The sequence below is a fragment of the Buteo buteo genome, chromosome 4 (assembly GCF_964188355.1).
Source record: "Buteo buteo chromosome 4, bButBut1.hap1.1, whole genome shotgun sequence".
Taxonomy (NCBI): Eukaryota; Metazoa; Chordata; class Aves; order Accipitriformes; family Accipitridae; genus Buteo; species Buteo buteo.
This window is the reverse complement of record NC_134174.1, coordinates 4,147,969-4,168,659: the sequence shown is the minus strand read 5'-3', so window position 1 is coordinate 4,168,659 and position 20,691 is coordinate 4,147,969. Positions and strand designations below refer to the sequence as shown.

The window sequence follows — 20,691 nt, the reverse complement described above, 5'->3', positions numbered from 1 at the left end:
CTAAAATACCAGCAACCCACTAGTGCCCACGGCTCACCCCAAAAATAGACGGACACAGAGCAAACTGCAAAATTACCTTCCCATCTCAGTGCAGCTGTATCTTCCCAGCAGACAGAGGAGCTTCCCATCCCACTGGGGGCACACACATGATGCACGGACCGCCTCTGGGCTCACCAAATTCCCCGTTCACAGCCTGGGTCAGCAGCGACCAGAGAAAAATCACGGATGAAAGCTGCCTAAGAGGATGCTCCTGGAGCTGGGGACCACAGGGCTGGGGCAGTCCTCTGCTCAGCTCCAAGCCAGGGTGCTGTGTGAGGCACCTTTGGCATCTGCTGGAAGGCAGCCCCCAAGCTGATTCATTTAATTTTTTTGGCTTCCTATGTATTTTACAGGCGTGCTGTGGAAGGGAGAGTATTTCTGGGTACTGCCAGGCGAAAAGGTCCTGGGGAGAGCCCGGGGAGCTGATGGAGGGGTGACTCACAGGGGTGGTTGAGAAGCAGGGGATTCCAGCAGAGCCTGGAAAGCGGGGGCGGTGGGGCACGGGATGGGCAGTGGTGAGGATGAGTGTGGTTTCAAGCCCCAGCAGGCATGAGGAGGTGGGTGAGCGAGTCAGAGGGAAGCCCCATGAGCAACACCAGAGGTGTCTGTAGAGGTCCCTCAACCTGCAATAGCACTGATGTTTTCACCCCATTGGTGGTCTGGGTCAGTGTTTGGACCAAGGAGCAAAAATCCATTGGGGCAGGGGACCTGGGACTGCAGGGGCTACCCAGCAAAAGGGGGGGTGTGAGTGATGTTTGTACCTCATCCTCCTACAAAGCAAAATATTCTCCCACCACACTGAGCAACATAGCTGGCACAAGCAGCTATTGCTGCTCTCACCACGGCAGCTGGAGATGACAGGAGCAGAAAGAAGTCTGCGGTGGGAGCTGGTTGCCTATGCTCAGGTGTCCAGAGACACTGGAGATGCCCTTGGGGAACTGGTCTGGCCTCTGGCTGCTGGCCCAGATGGGTGTAGGTGTCCCCCAGGATCCTACAGCAGATCAGCCAGCCCCACTGGATGTCTTGCAGACATCAGGGCATCTCGAGTGGCCAGGGATGCCTCTACTTAGGCAGCTGAGCCGCACCTGGATCTCTGCTGGCTGCAATCAGAGCTCAGGCACTCAGCACCCACAGAGAAACCTGCATAGAGGTGTCTGACTCTGCACCTGAAGCCCTCCCCATGTTTCTGTGCAGCCTCCAAAGAGGTTTGTCCTGCGTGAGCGATGAGACCCAGTAGGCTGATGCCCAGCTCCCGAGCTGAGAAGTTCAGGCTCAAGCTGGTATCTCTGTAAGTGAGACAGTTCGTACAAGCTGTTTGCACCATGATCTGCTTTGTTCATGCACACTCATAGGAAAAGGAGCTGGAGTCTGACGGTGACGCTTTTGTAGGTGTTATGGCATCTTCAGATTGGATTTGGACAGCCTACCTCCTGCAAGGATGCTGTAGGTACTAAGACATTACTATTAGTGGAAATTTCAGTGGGAAGCAACTTCTCGTTTATATATAAGGGGACCCTACGATCCAGCACTGAAGAAAATAATTTCTATTGTAAACTACTCAGGAACTAAATTATATAGCATACATTGATCTTTTATACCCATTGAATGCATTTCACAAAATCAGTTATACATAAATCTGCAGAAAAGGTTCAGAAGCAGAGAAGAGAATGAAATTATCCAACCAGTGTATCACAGAAATCGTCAAAGCTTGCTGTATATCTGATCTCTGAGCCTGGTTGTCTGGTACCTCAGCTCCTGCTCTCAGGGTGCAGGTGCCAAAAGCAAGCAAACAAAAACCTGCTTGCAAATTTACATAAACACAGACTCTGCGTAAGCACAGGGTTAGGGAGCTTAGTGATTAGATGTAGGTTATTTGCTTCCTTCTCCTTGTTTTATTTATTTACAGACCTCAAGAGAGCTGGGATGTTCTTCCTATGCTTATATAGTTGTATTTCTTCTTTCCACCTTCCTCTGTCCCTTTATCCTTTGCTGTTGTCATTGGCTCTGTTGGTCAGAATGTATTTGTAGGATAAGCCTTACAGACTCTCAGCAATCCTTGGGCTCTTTGCTTTCCTTGTCCCAGGATGAATCACAGAATCACTGAATCGTTGAGGTTGGAAGGGACGTCTGAAGATCCTCTAGTCCAGACCCCTGCTCAAGCAGAGTCAGCTGGATCAGGTTGTCCAGGACTGTGTCCAGTTGGGTTTTGACTATCTCCAGCAATGGAGACTCCACAACCTCTCTGGGCAACCTGAGCCACCCTCGTCCCACACCCTTCCTAAGGAGGTGAGGGACAAGTCAGCAGCAGACTATCAGTGATACCTAACGAGGAGAGGAAGGAACTATGATCTTTACATGGGCATGGAGCAAAAGGCAAAAAAAGGCAAAGCCCTTCTAGTCTCAGTGAGAAGCTCTTTTTTCCTTGCCCAGGGACTGTAGCCCAGCCTGCCTAGCCTTAGACTTCTTCCTAAGAGCTCCCTCCAAGGGTGGGCAGGGAAGGAAACCAGCTGGAGGCTCTGCTGACGTCTTTCTCCCTTTTATCGGAGGAGGAGGTGCTCTGAGAGACAGAGCTGGAAAACCACTAGAGAAGGAAGCAGGATGGGTGCTGCACAGGACATAAGGCGAAAGGTCCCGAGCCTTTTTACACGCGGGATGTGAAGTGGGGCTTATTCCCGGGGACAGTCTCTGTGAAACAGAGAAACCTGGTCCCTTCCATAGAGCTGGGTCAACACATCCTCCAGCTCCCCCAGAGTGAGGAGCTGGACCTCGTTCTTGTCGTTCTCGGCAATGACCGCCCAAGCCTTCCTGCGGTGGGTGTCCACCTCGCAGCAGGCGCTCGACCAGATGTGGCTGGGTTTATTAACCCTCCCCTTGGCGATGTAGTTGTTCCCAGGCACGGCGCCCACGACCACGTAGGTAGCGTTACAGCCCTGGGTCCTCCTGGTCATTGTCTGCTGCTCGTAGTTGTTCCAGGCACCGCCGTTGAGTTTCTCATTCTGGGGCACTATGTTGGTGAGGGTGAAGGTAGCCGTCCTGCTGCTGGAGTCAGGGTGGTGGCTGCTGGGGTTCAAATGGCCGCGGTTCAAACCTGTCAGGTTCTTATAGTCTTTGAGGATAGCCTGGCTCTTGCTGAGTTGGTCTAAGCTGACGCTGAAATAATTTAAGAGGGTCCACTCTTTTTCCATAGTTTTGGGATAAGCTGGGCTCATCAGCTTGATAGGTAAAGAGGAAAAGGTGTTAGTATTGGGGCTGGGAGTAATGGAGCAGGTTTCTCTGAAGCAGAAGTCTCTGAGTGCTGAGCACCTTTTTTTTTGTCATTTCAGTGTATGAAAATGCATGAATCAGAAAGAAATCATAAAGCTGCCCCTCCCTGATGAGCACAAGAGATGGGGAAAAAAAAAAAAAAAAAGCTCAGAATTTGACTGCCCTCAATTTGACTTGTGACCTTTGAAATCCAGCCTGCAGCGGGAGTGTGGGTAGATGCATGAGACAATGAGCATTTTCCACTCCCAGGTTTGAAAGGTGACTTTGGCAAGACATCTTCCCTGCCGTATCTGGTTCCCTTTCCTCCCCTCTCCACATCTGCCCAGGGCTCTCCCCAGTTCTTCCCACTCCCATTAATCACATCCAACCTTTATCACCTCCATCTAATCACGCTGTCATCAGCCCTGGCCTTTGCTCCCTTCAGCCCCATTTCCACCAGAGTTCTCTCAGTCTCTATGGAAGGTTTTCATGCCTTTTTTAATCCAATCTGTCAACACCCTGGTGTTTTACAAGCTTAGGCAAAACAAGCACACAGACATCCTCTTTGAAGGTCTTAGGGAGTCCTTGAAGGTGGACAGGTTAGGAAGAGGATGAGTAGAAGAGCCGTGGAGCCCACAGGACTCTCAGGAGGAGATGAGAAGGACTCAGCCCCTTCTCCTCTTCTCCTGCTTTGCCCCTCACTTGGGAAGAAGTATGTGTGGTTGCTGCAGGTGTATCACGCTCCTGAAACACCGGTGTTTGCCTTCTCTAATCCCATACACAGGCAGATGTGTTGGGAAACCAGTCCTAGAGGTGAGGTTTCCCTGGGAGGGCTATAGTTCGTTGCGAAGGTGAAGCTTTTTGCTCAGTGAGCAAAAATACCTCAATGCGAGTGGGATCTGCTACTGCAGTCCTAATAATACGTCTCAGAGCTGATCTGTGCCAGGGAGCACAGATGTGTTCCTTCTGCTGCATCACTGAACGTAAGTTAGAAATGATCAGCCTCTTAAAGGAGCTCATCATCCCCCGAGAGACCAGGGGGACCTAAATACTGCAAAAAGACATCTGAAGAAAGTTAACAAAATCACAGATTTCACAGATGGCCTGGGGCTATGGTCCCAGAGGAAAAGAGAAAAGTTTTTATCCTCTAAATGTGGAGGCTGCAGTGGTGCAACACCAGATTAATTGCTTGAGTTCCTATGAGTAACAAGTGTGAATGCTTTCTTTCATAACTATAACACCTTTCTTTTCATATTTACGGAAACATATTTAGCCGTCCTCCGGAACAGGGCATATGGCTTTCTTCTGTGGCTCATTTTCACCTAAATTCCCTACTGCTACTGTGCCCCCAGCAATGACCTGAATTTCCTCTTCTTCTGTTCCATAATTTGCTTGGTCTTTTTTACCGAAGGTCTGAAGTTTGTCAGAAGGACGTTTGGGAGGGCTCTGTAGTTTGCAGAGATCTGTGTGTCTGGTGGGTCCTTCTGAACCCTGAGGCAATGGTGGTAAGGGGCAACTGCAGGTGGACGGAGATCATGCACTTCTGACTTGACTGGTACTGATTGACTCACTTTTCACTCCCTGAATAACACTCAATAAATTCACCCAGTGTTAACCTAACTCTCTCATCTCGGAGTGCCTCTGCCTAGAATTTTTCACTGTGTCATCCCACCCAATTCTTGACTTTCTCCGCACTTCTCTCACACCACTTACAAAGCCAAATTGACTCTTAACTGGGAGCAAACAAGCTATGTCAGGAATGCAAAACAGCTCAGGGCGAAGTGGAGCTCAGGGCCCGGCACAGTTGGTCCCTCAAATTTAGCTGCTGTTGGATGTCTTTTCCCCATCGTTTGTTCCCCCACCACAGCATGGGACAGGGAGGGGGGGTCATTTGACTTAATATAAAGTAAACTAATGCAATGTAATGTAATATAATTTGACTTAACGTTCCTGTAAGGTCAACGAGGAAAAATGGGCACTTTCAGGATATGACTCATCTCACCCTCCTGCTGATGTCTCAGACGCATCAGAGGAATCGTGTGGTGAAGGTGTTTGAAGTTAGATGAGATGAATCCCATCCAGTGGGTCCATTTGCATGTGTGTGGGGGTGGGAGAAGAAAGAAGTATTTGGTTAAACGCTGCAGTTCATCTTTTAATGACTAGAGGGTGACGTGCTGTAAGAGAGGACACTCACCTGGGGCTCAACCATCCATGTTTTAGGTCTCTTGCCAGGTCCAGGCTGGTAGAGGTAAGCAGAGTATACAGGAATACGCCTGTTCCTGTCGTAGAGGGTGGCAAAATAATACTGGTTCTTGTAATTCTGGCAGATCCAGGCCGGGTTCTCGGGCTGCAGGGCTTCATTTGGGGGGGTTTCCCGGAAGAAAAACTGAGGGCATGAACTTTCAAAGGATGTCACCACCTCGCTGCCTGCCAGCCAGAGGCAGCTCGCCCAGACCTGCAGCAGCAGCAGCAACAGCATCGCGGGAAGGATTTCGAGAGAAGGGCTCTTGTTCACCTGGAGGGCAAGGGCAGAGGTATACTCAACTTGGAGAAAAGCTCACCACGGCCTGGAGTCATTTTTGTGCTTGTGGGACACGGCTGGCAGAGGAGGGGACTATGAGAGACCAAGGAGGGGCAACTTTTGTATTCCTGGAGATGGAAAAAATCAACAGGGGAATAAGGGTGAAATCTAAAACAGGTTTTAGGTGCCTAGAGGAGGCAGCAGTGGGAGAATTTAACCTGTCCAAGGAGGGATCCAAACCCACCCCACATCTAATCAGCTCACACAGCTAGGCTTTCTTGGAACTGAGGCACAGTGTTGGGACAAGGCCACCTTTTCCAAAATACCCGTGTTGGCCAAGAGCTCAGCTTTTGCATTGGCACTGGAGAAAAAAGCCTGAAACAAGCCAGGGGCTGGAAGCCCCTGTTTCAGAATACCATCTTGCTCTCTTCTGCTCTGGGGACCTTCCCACAGCAGAGGACCTGCAGCTGGTCACACACTCTGCTCAGCCACCTACAAGGCTGAGCTGGGCTTTAGTCTCACAGGGGATTTGGAAGGGAATTAACAGTGATACTGCGCTTCCTACATGTCTCTGGCCCCATCCAAGTTCACAGAGATCTGCAGCTCTTCTGTAACCCCTCTGTGCTCACAGCAGGATCAATCTCTCGTAAAGTTAGGTCAGATCTTTAACCCAAAGCAGTCCGGCTTGGGGTCCTGGCTCTCGGCTGACATTGGGAAACGTGTGTCCTGCTGCTCAGCTTGCATTTTCAGGTTGTCCAACCCCAGACAGTGAACTTACAGACGAGGAGATGGTAGCAGCAAGCACGAGGGATGACGCCTCTGTCTCATTGGCACCCTGGCTGCTGCTCTAGCAATGCAGATATTGAGGGGCATCTCTTCCCACAGTTGCACAGGATTCCTGCTGGTCCACATCTTTAGCTTTGCTGATTGTTTTTCCTGTACAGTAAAAGGTGCTGGTGCAGGATTTTCTATTTCTTGAACAGAAATAGGTCCTGTTTTGTCTTTCTCGGGTGTTGACATGATTTTCAGCAGTCAGCAAGGTCTTTCTTTTTGGAGAAAACTGCTGAAAAATTCCCTGTGATGCTGGCAGCTATGCAGGGTGCTTTACCTTCTTTCAGATGCACCACAGGCTTTGAGATAGCAGTGATATTTCCATTTTCGTTGCTAGACATTCGACAGAGTGGTTTTAAAATAATCATCATTTTAAATAAGGCAGGCAGGACAAGCAGCTAAAAGGATTCATGGGAGAGAAAGCTGCCATGGCCTCTAAAACACAAAGCTCACCTTTGGCTGGGGAAGTGACTCAGCTGAGGGCTACTGAAGGCTTGAAAAGTCACCTTGCACATTTGCTCTTTCCTAATTCTTTTCCCTGACCCTCATCTATTAATTTCCATTGGATCCAGGTTATTGAGCTAAATATACCCTTGCTCTGACCCAAGATATCTGGTCCTTTATCTCTTTACTAGCGCTGGATCAGGAACATGTTGACCAGTAAGCTGAAAACTGAGAAAAGCGAACCACAAGAAGTGGCTTATTACAGTACCCTGCAGAGCATGACCGTATCTGCCCCAGCCCAGGCAGAAAAGTTACTGAAAAGTCCTTTTGCACTACCCCCTCCACGAGCTTAAAATATATCTAACTAACTTAATATCAGATATATAGAAACCAACCTACCGTGTGAAAGAGCGGCACATAAATATTTTTATTCACAGGACTCTGCTCGCAGCCCCAAAGTGGTAGAGGACTTTCAGATGCCTCTACTACAGTCTGAAACTGGCTGTGACCTTAGGGCGGTTTATATATAATCTGCAGGAAGGCAGAGTTGTTAGATTTCTCAAACAGGGTTTAAAGTAAGCTTGTCTGGGGTGGAGCCAGGACCTGTGTTTTTCCAGAGGTTTTTTGCAAGGTCATGGGTGGGTTATGGTACTCAATAAGCTCCCCCCCCCCCATTCAGCAGTTTGATGTGAATTTTCCAGGTGACTTGGCAACTGAAACTTAATTATGCAAGGTGTTTTATAGCATTTCTGATAACCTTGAAGCAAGTCTTTCCTACAGCTGTGAGCCAAACTCTGTCAGTGGGCCAAAATAAGACCTTGAATCTACCCTTTCCCAACCTTGCACGTGAAAGAGGGTACAAACCCGACTCCATCTGCTTGGTGCATGCTGTAATCGACTGGCAGTAATTCATATGATAAGTGATGTTGCCAGATCAGGTGTAAAGGAGTGGCTGGCTGCATTAGCCACCCTCAAATCAGGAGGGGAATCTGCACCCAGCATCTTCAAGGCGTCTTGTACAACTTTGTCCGACTCCTGTGCTGCAGGCAGGGGCATTCAGATACAAGTCAATGCCTGCTGTTTGCTCTTAGCTAACCAAGACCTTGCTGGAGCCTAGGCAATAATCCATCCTCAAAGAGATGTCCAAGACATGCAGGACATACTGCAATCATCAAGACGAATAATTAAAAAAACCAAGACAGAATCTGTTTTCCCACAATCGGGCATCTTAGTTCACCATCAGGCATCTCCTTGTGCATCCATTCCCAAGGCTTCCCATGCTGATTGTTTCCCCGAAGCATCTTTGGCCAAGTTCAACATTTGGCTGGGGCAGCAGGAACACTGCCACCACTTCAGAGTGTCCCACCAGGTTTTGGTGACTTTTCCAGATGGGATGACACATTGCCAGAGCTGCTGAGGGCTTCAGATCTAGTGGGATCTGGTGGACCAGCTTCTGGGAGTGCCAGTTCATAGTGGGGTAGTTTATTCCCTTTGGAATAGCATTCCTTCTTTGAGGTTTTGGTCTCAGCATCACCAGAAGTGAATTTTGTCCTGGAGCCCACCTGATTTTTTTATTTTTTTTTCAAAGACTAGGGATTAGTTCGTGTAGTGACAATTTCCAAGCTTCTTCCAGTCTCTTCTGCCTCTAAGTGTCTCTCTCATATTCTCCAGATCTATACTGTTCTATGTTTGAATTTCTTTTCTAAGTCATTCCTTCTGTCCTTGCGCTCCTTAACATAAAATGTTAAATAGCTGCAAAATACAGTGCATGCATAAACTCTTATTTTCTCCTTGGAGGGGTATGCTAGAGCTCAGCAACTGCAGCCCACCCTTTGTCTGATGTATTTATTCTGAAGCTAAGGAAACACTTTAAATATTGCAGTCAATGGTGAGAGCTTACCTTGAAGCAGAGTCTCAGAACAAGCAGCTGAACCGTTGCTTCACTCTTCTCTCCAGAGAAACAGTTGTCTGACCCCTCCAGAGTCCCACTGCAATATATACCCGGTCATATATGTGTCCCTTTTCATAAAAAGGGAAACTTACAGAAAAGAGAAGATTTCCATTGTTACTCAGGGCAGATTTGTTCATGCCTGCCCAGAAATGGGGTGACAATTTCTACTTTCTCTTATTTCCTCTGGTTTTCTCCCAAGTTTGCTGACTTGCAGCATGACATGTCAGAAGCAGATAACTGGGTCTGGTGATTTCCCTTTCCTCATTCCATGGGGCACTGCCACTGCTGCTGCAGCGCCTACACGCTCTTCTGTTCCCTGCAGACCGTCTCTGGTGGCATTAGACCGACTGGCCTGTCTCTGAGTACACACAGATGTTCATCGTCTGCTCTTCTGCAGCCCCTCAGAATATAATATGGTCAGGCTACCTATTTTCCCTTGCCTGATTGCAAAGGCTTTGTAATGGCACTTATTAATGCCACCCTACAGATCCTGGGGGCACACCTCGGTCTCTGCTTGCTGCTGAACAGCCACTGCTGAGCCAGTGTTCGCACAGGATCCCAATCCGCCCAGAAAGGAGGCTTGGTGAAGACAGGGTTTCTCCCCTTAGGAATGGATAAAAGGGATTTGGGGGGATGGATACTGAAATCAAGGTTTGGTAGGCTGCGCTCTCTTGACCTCAGAGGGAATGAGAAGGGTTGGGTCCGATGGTCTCGCTAAGGACAGCTGGAAGAAAGATGCTGTTTTCCTACATTATTAGTGGGGTGGAAATGGGACTAAAGATTGTTAATGATTATGACCAAGAATCATCAGAAATTGGTATGACAAAAGTCAGGGACTCTAAGAAAGGTCCCTTGTCCCGAGCTGCACGTTGGAGCCGAGTTTACAGGGGTCTGGCAATATTTTGTACAAATGTTGATTAAAAGCTGCAGGGAGCATGACTATTTTATCTTGAATTTTTCATTTTTATACAGATGCCTAGTCCCTGGGCCACATGCTGCGTGTCTTACCCTACATATCTCTGAACCCCAGGGGTTCAGTTTCCCTGATCTGGCAAATGCTCACTCCTGTAGCCCAGTAAAAGCATCAATGGGAAGCAGTTTCTTGCACTGGATTTCACTCCCTGAGCTCTGCCCTTGCCCTCTGGGTCTGATTCTGCCACATTTTGTCAGTGCAAGAGCTCAGCCATTGAAAGCATGTCTCGAGGTATTGGAGCAATGGGATTCTGTACCTTAAAACAGCATTTGACGGACATTTCTGAAGAAGAATAGCAAGGTGCTGATCTTGATGTCCAAGTAATCCTTGTTGGTCCTCTGCTTTTAACACAGTAAAGTATCAGGTCATGGTTGGAGTGCTGCCGCTCACAAAAAGTCATTATATACAGAGAAAGGAAAAGGAGAGGCAGTCAACACTGAGCTGCTGCTTTCTTCAAAAAGAACTTGAAATAACCACAGTGAAAGAATAAGCAGCCAAAGCAGATACCAGCTTAGGTAATACAATCAATACCTAGCTGTGATATCAAAAATGCAATGGAAACATAGTGCAAGTTGTCAAAAGGCCTGATGGTGAAATCCCACGCAGAGCAATTTGCAGCAAGCCAGTCTTGGATAACAAACACTTTTTCCATGTAACTGGCATCAAGGAAAGCTAACCTGGGTTAACTCCTACAGTAGACGAGAGAAACTGTTTAAAATCCTTATGTGGGCACTCTTCTTTTGGAAGTGGAAGAAAATGTGTCCAGTTTAGTTGTGAGCGAATGAGCAGTGGGAATGAAACCAAACTTTTCCACTTGTCCACAGTTTTAATTAATCTAGGCAAACTTTCCTGAAGGTATCAAAAAAATGTACTATATCTAAAATACAGATAACAGTCCAAGAATACTGTAACAGCGAGTTGATTGTTACAACCAGAAATAACCAGAAGAAGCCACCAATGTCTCATCCTATTCCTGAGGCCTATGAGGTGGTGCTTTTGCATTTCACTGATTTTTTGTAAAGATTATGCTCTAATGCTTAATAATTGGCACTATTCTGCCTTTCATGTCAGTGTAGGCAGTGCCTACGTGTTGTCCAGAGCTGTGCACTTTCTGGATGGAGAGGTGATGTGAGTGAAGTTGGATGAGCTCTGCTGCAGGCCAGCTCCCATGTGGTCTGTCCTGTAAGACAAACCTCCATTTCTTTAACTTGTAAAGGTCAGAGATGGAAAAATCCTGTTGGATCCTGCAGTATTCTCCCAGTTGGGAGCCCAGAGATTCATAGATGAAGTACTTCCAATAATTTTTCCATGTCATGGTTGAAAAGAAACAGGACTTGCAGCACTTTTCTAGGGAAAGTGTATTGATGTTCAGATCTGGCTTCTCCATGAAGATTTCTCCTGATATCTACTGTAGTTTTCTTTCTCTCAGATGCTAAAGAGAGCAGTCCAACCTCCTGCTCAAAGCAGGGCAAGCGATAAGGTAACTGTCCAAATGCAGGGAAATGCAAATACCTCTTGTGACTGCAGTGCAGGACAAAGGGGATTTTGAACCAGCGGTGTCAGAGGAGGGCACTATTTCCACTGCAGAAAAAGAGGTGCCACAAAAGCCTTCTCTTGATTCTTCTGTCCTCATGGAAGAAGAAAATGAATAGGTAAAACGATGCTAAGCAGGTTGAGCAGGGCAGGTCTTCAGGAAGGAATAAATCAAAGCAGCAGAAGCCAAATGGGCATGAGAAAACAGAACGTAGGGAAGAGAAACGTCGCTTGGACATGTGAATCGAGGAGATGTATGCTGTTTGGGACTGTTCTCCTTAGAGGGCAGCAAAGATCCTGGTATCCTATGGCCACAGACAGGAACTGAAGATGTCTGGATGCTGGACGTGCCACCTTCATTGACCTGTGTGTCACCTCTGTTTTGGGGAGGTACTTACTAACGTGAGCGAGGGCAGACTGGGAGCGCAGACACCCCAGGGCCAGCACACTCTTTTGCAACAACCAGGATGCTGAGACATGAACATCTCACCTGACTGCCACGCCAGGTATGTTCACACTTGCCAGGTGTTTGAATGAGCGTCAGCTTCAAATGAGGGTTGAAAACCTGTCCCAGACCAGACTAAAGATTTGAGGTGCCCAGCAGAGGCAGCAGCTGCTTCTTCTGTCCCTCCCCAGTGTCCCAGAAATGGTCTCAAAGCAGCTCTGCTGTGCAGCTCTCCATCTCCTGTGCAAACAACGCAACCCTTGTCCATGGCCATGTAAAAAGTATCACATTTATGGAGAAAATTCAGGAAAAAGGTAAGGATGTAAATGATTTACTAGATTGCCTAATCCCTCCAAGGACAACGGGTACATATTATTAGTTTTAAACTATTTACCTTGAGCTATTCTTCTATGCAACATGCTAAATGCTGACTTATGGCAGTCCTTGCATTTTGGAGACAAATGTGTTCAATCCATCCTTTCCCCATAAGGATCAAGCAGTGTTTTTAATATATTACAGTTCAGTTGAAAAAGCCGGCATGTGATTTGGGTAACTTAGTTATATTAACTGAGTGCCACGGTCCCTGTGCATGCAGAGCAGGTAACGCTCAGGTGACAGTAGGGTCTCCTCTTGTCACTGATGAAGCATCACCCTGCTACAAATACTCACCAGCCGAGAGCTGTCGGGTTGCCTGTGGTTACTTTCACTCTTTCAGTTTTGTTCAGCTTTGGAGACCAAAAATCAGTCCGTTATTTTCACTTTCTGATTCTCATGCAGCAGCACAGAGTCCGCTGGGGAGGATTAGGCAATAACCGAAACCCCTCATCACAGATGCTCGCCAGTACTTCTGTGGGTTGGGTGTTGATGGATGAAGAGACGGCAGCAAGGAAAAAGCAGGCTATTTGCCCGGGAGCAGAGATAAAATGTGGACAGCAAAAGCAATGATGTAATGTTGATGTAGAAGGAAAATAAGAGTGCTGTTTTGTACCTGTGACACACGGAAAACTTAAAATAATCTTATATAAAAATCTTACAAAGGAAGAAATAGTAAGAGATGCCCATACCCCAAATCTCTCTCTATGGGATTCATTCATCCTAACTCAGGCATTTGAAAAAGAGATTTCTAAACCTGCCCTTTATAGTCAGTGGAGAGAAAAAGCTGTCTCCAGAGATGAGTTCGTGTTAGCCCAAATTAAGCAAATGTAAAATGTAAAACTGTAAAATAGTTCGAATTAAAGTGTTTATTTCTGTGTCGAGTATAAAGGCAGTCAAAGCTGATAGCTCAGTCATAGATGTCTGACTTTCAGATACTTAAAAGCCTTGCACAATAAATCCACCCCCTGTCTTGCTGACTCTGGTTTTGGGGTATATTTGGAAAAGCATGGCAGGCCAAGTCACACCATCACTGGGGTCACGTCTCCAGGTTTCGAAGCAGCTCTTTCCCACATACCCAGGAAGAAGGTCGGTTCTTGCACCGTGGTATGAAAATCAGCAGAAAACTTCTGCGTCTTAACACCTTCTGTGGACTAGGAGTGGTTGCAGATGCAGTCTAGGTTATGTCAGACAGATGGGTTTCCCCACAGAAAAAAAATTGTTTGCTCGAAGTTCAAGAAACTCACCCCCATGACTCAGGGTGGGGAGGGCTGGCTTCTTGCTGATTTTACGGTGCTGCACTAAAAAAAGGCAAGTGTTGAGTCGATGGGGAAATCCTGGCAGTGAGGTCGGGGCTGGGTGGTCAGGGATGGAGGAGGTAGGTGTATGTTCGCGAGAGGAAAAGGAGGGACCGCACACACTCGGATCACTCCTGCCTAGATCTTCCTAGCGATGCCTCCTCACATGGCTTGGGTCACGAAAGATTAGCACCAAAGGGGAGGTCTAGACAGATCTGGGATCTGTCCTTTTACATTTTCTAGGGCTCATGAGACCCCTTTCTTCCATTTCTCCAGTTTGCTTTTCCCTCAAAGGGCTCCCTCATTCAACTGAGCAGCATGGTGGCTTCACTGCTGCACCCAAAGCAGTCTGTACTGAAAGTAGTCCCTGCCGTGGTTTCATACAGACATATTTTTAAGAGGATGAAATACCTTTACTTATTAATACAACCTATTTATTAAGCCTCCTTTGATTTCTCTTCCTGGAAGACATTTGTATATTAGGACCAGGATTTCACCATGTATGTGGACTCGAAATTCTGTTGAGACTTGGCTGGTTTGAAGCTGCTCTGAGATGTGCTACCAAGGTGGTCTGAGGCATGGAGCACACATCTTCGGAAAATAGGTTGAGAGATTCAGGCTTGTTGAGTCTGGCGAACGGGAGGCTGAAGGGCAGCCCAATAGCTGCCTACAGCTACTTGGAAGGGCAAAGATAACGAAGCCAAGCTCTTTGTGGTAAAGCCAGACACTAAAAAAAAGGGCAGTAGCCACAGACTGTGGCTTGGGAGGTGCAGGTTGCACAGCAGGATAAAAAAAAATGTCTCTAAGTGGGTAGTACAGTGCTGGACAGGTTGATGGGAAATGACAAATGATGAATTGTGGAGGTGACTCAAGGCTCAGCTGGATGAAACCACGGCTAAGCCAGTCTAGAGCTGACAGTGCTTCCGCTTCAAGCAGGACGCTGAATTAGAGTCCTCCAGCTGATGTTGCCAACCAACATTTCTATGACCCTATGGTAGATGCACCTCCCATCTCCTCCCCCCACTGCCCTGCCCCGACACACTCAGATATTTTCTGGAAAATTACAACAAGGCAGTAGATGGCCAAATTCCCCAGTCCTGAGAGTTGTACATTAAAGTCTTTCTACAGCCCAAAGCCACAAAAAACACACCACGTACCTCAGAGAGCCAAGAGGAGGGCACGTTTCCAGATTCCTGGTTCAGACTCCTCTGGGAGATAGACACCAACCAGATGAGACCCCATCAGCTCATCTCCCCCCGCAAGGAGAGATTGTTGATATCCAACAGTTCCTCTGCTAGCCATGCAAAAATCACCCCACCGTGAGAACTGCACTTCAACCACTCGGGAGCCCCAGGTTGGCCCTCTCTGCAATAAACACAGGCTGTGTTACTGCACATTAATTATGCTGAGGGTAATTAGCAGTTACGTCAACATGAAGATTTCCAGTTAGGCTGGTGGCTCACTCCATATGGAAATCAGGTTGTTGATTGTGAGCGGAAATATGTCAGACCAAACGCCAGAAGCAAAGCCTCATCGCTAATTAGGAAGAGCAGCCCCTTTGCCCAGGGGTCATGCCTTGGGTTGTCTCTGCCAGATTTGTCCACGGTGGGCAACCCTGATCTTCATTTCACCTCTGAAGATGTCGTTCAGTGCTCACTCCGTCTGGCCAGAAGCGGGGTGATAATGCTGGATCGCAGGAGGGTGGCAGGTCCTGCCGATATACAGGCACCATCTTCTGTTAAGAGACAGGAGCTTGTGATTTAAGAGAAAGCCCTCGGTGATGCTGAAGCTGCCAGGAGACACCTTATTCCTGCTAAGTATAATTTTAACTATGTGTTTTGTCATTTTGTATTTTTGTGACTTGCCATTACTGAATAATCCAGACTTCTAAGTAAACAGATCCTTCATTCATAAATCTTGAGCTTAGTGCTCATGCTCATTGATTCCTGAACATCTTTGCGATAAAAGGATTCAGACGTAACACTTAGCTTTTGGGAAGGAGATAACACCACTGGGTATTAAGTGTTAAAATGCCACTTAAGTTGATCTTAGGAGGTCATTCAACAAACTTACTAAGTTTAAGTTAGGATCCATGTTTAAGAGAGTATGAGCAAACAGCCTGCACTTCCCAACTGCAGGGTGATGGTTTTTCTTAAGAGTGGACAAGGAGCATGAGCCAACCACTTAAGTTGAGTGCACAGGGTGGGAGGTCAGCATGAAACCCTTTGCATTTTGAGTGCCTGAGACGTAAGATGTTAATGTTTGCCAAGTGCATTTCAAGGACGTGTCTGTTAAAGACTGTGACTAAATCTGAAATCAAGAAAATCTGCTCTCTACTACCTGCTACTTAAAATTTGCATCTGGAATATAAGCTGAGGACCAGTGGGAACAGAGAAACAGCACTCAGACACAGACGCCTGCTGCTGCGTCACGATGCATGGGTGAAGAAGGTAGCCAGGACACAAATCATGGCCAGGAACGTTTCCTAATTAAGCTGTATTCACAAGAAACTGGCCCTTGAAGCCAGACTAACACAGACAAACAATTCCAACAACCCCCTCCTAGCTCAACCCATGAGAATGACTCAGACGCCCAGATTTGCTTCTGGAGATGTGTTGATGGCTAAGCAGGATTTGCCCTGTTGAAGAGGTAGTTCTCAGCACTCCCCTTAGAATCAATAAAAGATGAATACACATTTCCAGGGCACAGTTCACACCAGGCAGATGAAGTGAATTATACCATAAAAGTGCTTATTTCTCTCTGATGACTGTAAGGGATCCCAGGGTGACAAGCTCTGATTTACACCTCTAAGATTACACGAGATGAGTCCCACTTTATGTTGCTATCTCTCTATATATGATGTTTATTTTATATATTTACTTAGCCAAAGCATAGCACAAAAATACAAAAGCTATCCTTTCCCAAAGGCCTTTCCTTATGGACAGACCTTGGATGCAAACAGTCCCTCCTCATTCGTTCTCATGACCCTGGCATGTCAATCCAGAAGGAATTTCAGGGGAGTTTCGTAACCCTCTGGGAGGACCTGCTGCACTCACAGCACCTTTCCTGTGTGGCAGGATGGTCTCTTGAGAGCACAACAGAAAAATAATCAGTGTAGCAAGGAATAGGAGGGAAGGATGCACTTCATGCAATTCGGTCTTAATGTTCTTAGATCTAGTCATTTGATGTAGTTGGAGAAGCCAACAGAGTGTGAGGACCAGAGATATTTTTTTCTTACTTCTTGGCAGGGTTGGCTGAGTTTAGAGTAGTTCTCTGCAGGTTCCTCAAGCCCAAAATAGCTGTTAGCACCAGAAAATCACCTAGTATGAAGATGAGCTCATGCTAAACTACCTATGGGCTAGATGCAAATGTGGGGTGCTTGAGAAGTGAAGTGAAAAGCTCTTTGTACAGGTGACTTGCTCTGAGTCACACCTCCTGCTAGACCAAGAGCTAGTTCATGGATGCAACGGAGCAAGTCAAAAGTCAGCTTATTGCCTGCTCTAGGCTGACTCTTCCCCCTGTGATGCAGCCTCACCCTGTAACACTCCCCTTTCAGCCCAAATAGAGGACCTCAGAGGGCTGAGCACAACCCAAAAGCATCAGTGACGCCTTTGTGGCTTGGTTTTCTGCTGGAGATACCACTTCATGGAACATGGCCATTGCCAATAGGATGTGTGAGAAAATCCCGAGTTCCGATGCTATGGATGCAGAATTCAATGCTCGTTTTCACTATAAGCATGTGGAGAACAAGTTGACTATAAAAATACAACCGTGTCCATAATAAGCAAGTGGGGAAATTTGAAATGGGTATTTCCAGGAGTATGTCAACAAGATACGGTGAGTCACGAACTGTGGTAAGCTAAACTCAGCATTTCCTTTGTTTTCTGGGTTTCTGCACTGACATGGTTTTTAAAGTGTTGTAGAGGGGCAGCACCCACCTTTCCAAGTAGGAGAGAGAGGAATGGGAACACAGAGGGCTGACGGGTCTGCAGGTCTAACTTGAGCAGGGTGAGAAAATGAGCCATAACAATGGGCAAATTCTTCAGTGATGAACAAAGGTTTTCCTGAAAGAGAGGCAGATGTGAACCCAGCAGGGAAATGCAGAAACCTGCATGCAGCCAGCTTAGACCTCACCTCAGTTGGCTTTTTGATGCCTTTCCCAAGATGAAGGCGCTTTCATAGAACACGAAATTCACAGCAAGGACCGAATGCCAGGACCCATCTCTCAGCGGGGGATATTTGCCAGGGCAGAGAAGGTAGCTGATGTGGTTACAGAAGCATTGGATGGCAAGCAGCCTTGTGTCTAGGCAAGCTGCAACAGCAGTTGACCTGCAGTCCACCATATGGGTCTAACCAGAGACTGTTTCACTCTTGAAAAGCAAAAGCAGAAGTATCTGCTGACACCAGCGAGGAAACCAGCCCAGCAAAACTGTTTTATAGGAGATGCCTTTGAAATCCAGACTGGCTCATAAGAGGCAGATCCCATTAGTAATAAATCTTTGGAGGGTTTTTTTTTAGGTGTTTCTGCATGTTTAATCTTCGGGGTTGGACCACGCCTGGTTGCCCTCAGTGGATCTCTAGGTTGCCTTTGTAGAAAAAGTCAGATTCACCCAAACCAGAAACACACCAACCTCATGGTGGAGGTACTGGATGCAAAGTGCTGGGCTGACTCAAACTGTCCAACGTCGACCCTTGGAGACACCCTAAAACTCAGGATGGAGTCAACCTTGAGCAGCCTGATCTAGCATTGATGTTAGATCTGCTGCAAGCAAAAGTTTGGACTCTCCAGAGCTCCCTCCAACCTCAGTCTTTCCAGAATGATCTTTTTGTTCTTGCCTGGGCTTCACAAGATGTGAAGCGTAGCTTCAGCAGGAGCCAAATCTGCGTCTCTCATGCTCAGTGTGTGGACACTGACCCCCCCTCTCCAGGAGCAATGAATGAGGAGACTGACCTGGAGTTTGCCACCTACATCTCTTTTTTTCTCCCTTTAACCCCTGTATCTGCAAAACCTATAAGTTTCTGTTAAAAAAACCCACCCTCCTATGGTTACAGAGGATGCTCCAGCACCCCAAGACAGTGGGGGGAAAGGAGTCAGGGTGGAGTCAAGTCCAACCTCAAACGTCAAAAGGCAAATCTTTACAAAACCATGGGCATTATGAAAAAGATCTGGAGAGTTATTCAAAATAAGACCAAAATACAGGTCAATGCGGGTTGGACTGGAGCAGTAAGAAGGTTTAGAGCTTGGTTTCTATGTGCTGGTTCTTGTTTTTAAGTCAGCCACAGACCTAAATCACAGAAATTAGCACAAAACGCATTGGCTGATACTTTTCAGTTTTTTTCAGCGGTAAGAAAAGTTTCTGATAAATGCAGAGCTCTTACCATCAGCCCCAGCAGGGTATCCTGGGAGGTGTGCTACAGGAAACACAACACTGAGAACACGACTTTTTCTTTTTGTACCACTCTTACACTTCCTCCTGGATATTCCCTGTGGATGCTTTATTCGGAAAGCACTTCGGGGTTAGTGGCACAAACTTGCCATTAAAATCCATGCATTTATTTAATATCAGCCTTTCAAAACATATTTCTTTGGCAGAATTAAAACAGTTAACACCCCTCTTTATTGTAACCTAGGGCAACTGCTCAGCCAGATTATTCCATTACAGAGCTCATCTCTCCTAAAGATCACAGGTGCCCTCCAGCTATTTGGGTATTATTTGTCAGTGCGTATAACATGAAGTCTTCTGCTCATTCGAGATTCTTTCTCCGCGTGTCATGCTGTATATTGAACTTTTATTTTTGCTCTTGGAAATCACTCAAACGTTCAGAAGAGAAAATAGAGGAACAGACTTAAAGATATTATTTACTCTCAAACTACTCCTTCGTGCTCGAAATTATTTTCATTTAGCATCCATTCAGGCAGCTCATCTAGGTAGCCTTTAAAAGGCTGCATGTTGTTTATTCTCAGTCATCCAAACAAATTGGCCTGCAGGAACAATCTGTCCCCGAAGATAAGTAAATAACATTTACTAATGGCAGGAAAAAACTTATAGCTTTATTGGTTTCTCTACCAGTCATGGACTGACTTCCTAGTAGAAGACGAATTTCAGTGCAAGTTACAAACACTGCATTTAACAATTTTCAATTTCATTATTGCAATTAATTGCAATTAATTGCAATAAGGTTAGATAACATTATTGATAAACGGGGGGGGGGAGGGGAGCACAAGCCAGTGTGGAGAATTTTGTTATCTACCTTCTGCCCAGTGATGTTCAAGGCCAAAACACACACAGACACAAGGTATTGAACACTCTGTACTTTTTTGTTTCGTGACTACGTTGCTTGAACAAAACCCACCCTGAAAGTCCCACCTTCCCGGCCCGAAAGCTGTCGGGCTCTCAGCAACCTACATCAGCAACCAAACACAAGGCAACCTGGTTTTACTTTCCAAAACAACAACTATTTTTAATACACGCGTTTCACTCCATTCCATCCAGGGCATTCCGAAGACGTCACGCAGGGAGGAGGAAAACAGCCTGCCCGCCGCACGGCACCGAGACTGGGTCTCGCCGGGGAAGGGGCTTTCCCCGGGAGCCACCATCTCTGCGCCGCTTTGCAAAAGGGAAAGCAGAGCCGGGATGTTTTTCAGTCATTGTTTTTTAGGAGAAGCAAAGCTGCCCTGCTCAGCGTCAGCAACCCCGACACAGGAAAGGGGGTTGTGCGCGGCGTGTGCCCGAGCGCGTTCGGCTGCCGCGCGTGGGAAGCGGTGCGGCACTTCCACGTACGCTGCAGTTGCTGAGACCGCAGCACCTCGGTTTCGGCTGGGGACCGACACCAGCGCAGCAAGCCAGCCGTCTTGGATCCTTACCCCAAAGCAGAAAAGCTCTTTATCTTTGATCCGAGCTAGTCCAGTCAGCAAGAGCTGAACGGCAACTGGGTTTCGCTGGCAAAACACGACGGCATTCGCTTAACTTGCAAACGCAGGGGAAATTCTTTATGAGAAATGTCAGACCTGGTCGTCCTTTGACTTGTCTCTGCTGTTGT

General features: G+C 47.0%; 1 protein-coding gene across 6 annotated transcripts; it reads right to left on the bottom strand.

Moving 5' to 3' along the window:
* Positions 1-2,705: 2,705 nt before the first annotated feature.
* On the bottom strand, positions 2,706-15,346 carry LOC142030524 (endonuclease domain-containing 1 protein-like). Of its 6 annotated transcripts, XM_075026766.1 has the most exons (4): positions 14,808-15,346; positions 8,979-9,066; positions 5,477-5,797; positions 2,706-3,251 (listed from the first exon to the last, which is right to left on the bottom strand). In XM_075026766.1, exons 3-4 carry the CDS (start codon positions 5,759-5,761, stop codon positions 2,706-2,708), a joined length of 831 nt encoding a protein of 276 aa, XP_074882867.1. In that variant the 5' UTR covers positions 5,762-5,797; positions 8,979-9,066; positions 14,808-15,346. The 6 variants fall into 6 exon arrangements, with proteins under 6 accessions (XP_074882867.1, XP_074882869.1, XP_074882871.1 ...); XM_075026768.1 differs by lacking the exon at positions 8,979-9,066 and having other exon boundaries at positions 14,808-14,962; XM_075026770.1 differs by lacking the exons at positions 8,979-9,066; positions 14,808-15,346 and adding an exon at positions 12,650-12,743.
* Positions 15,347-20,691: the final 5,345 nt, after the last annotated feature.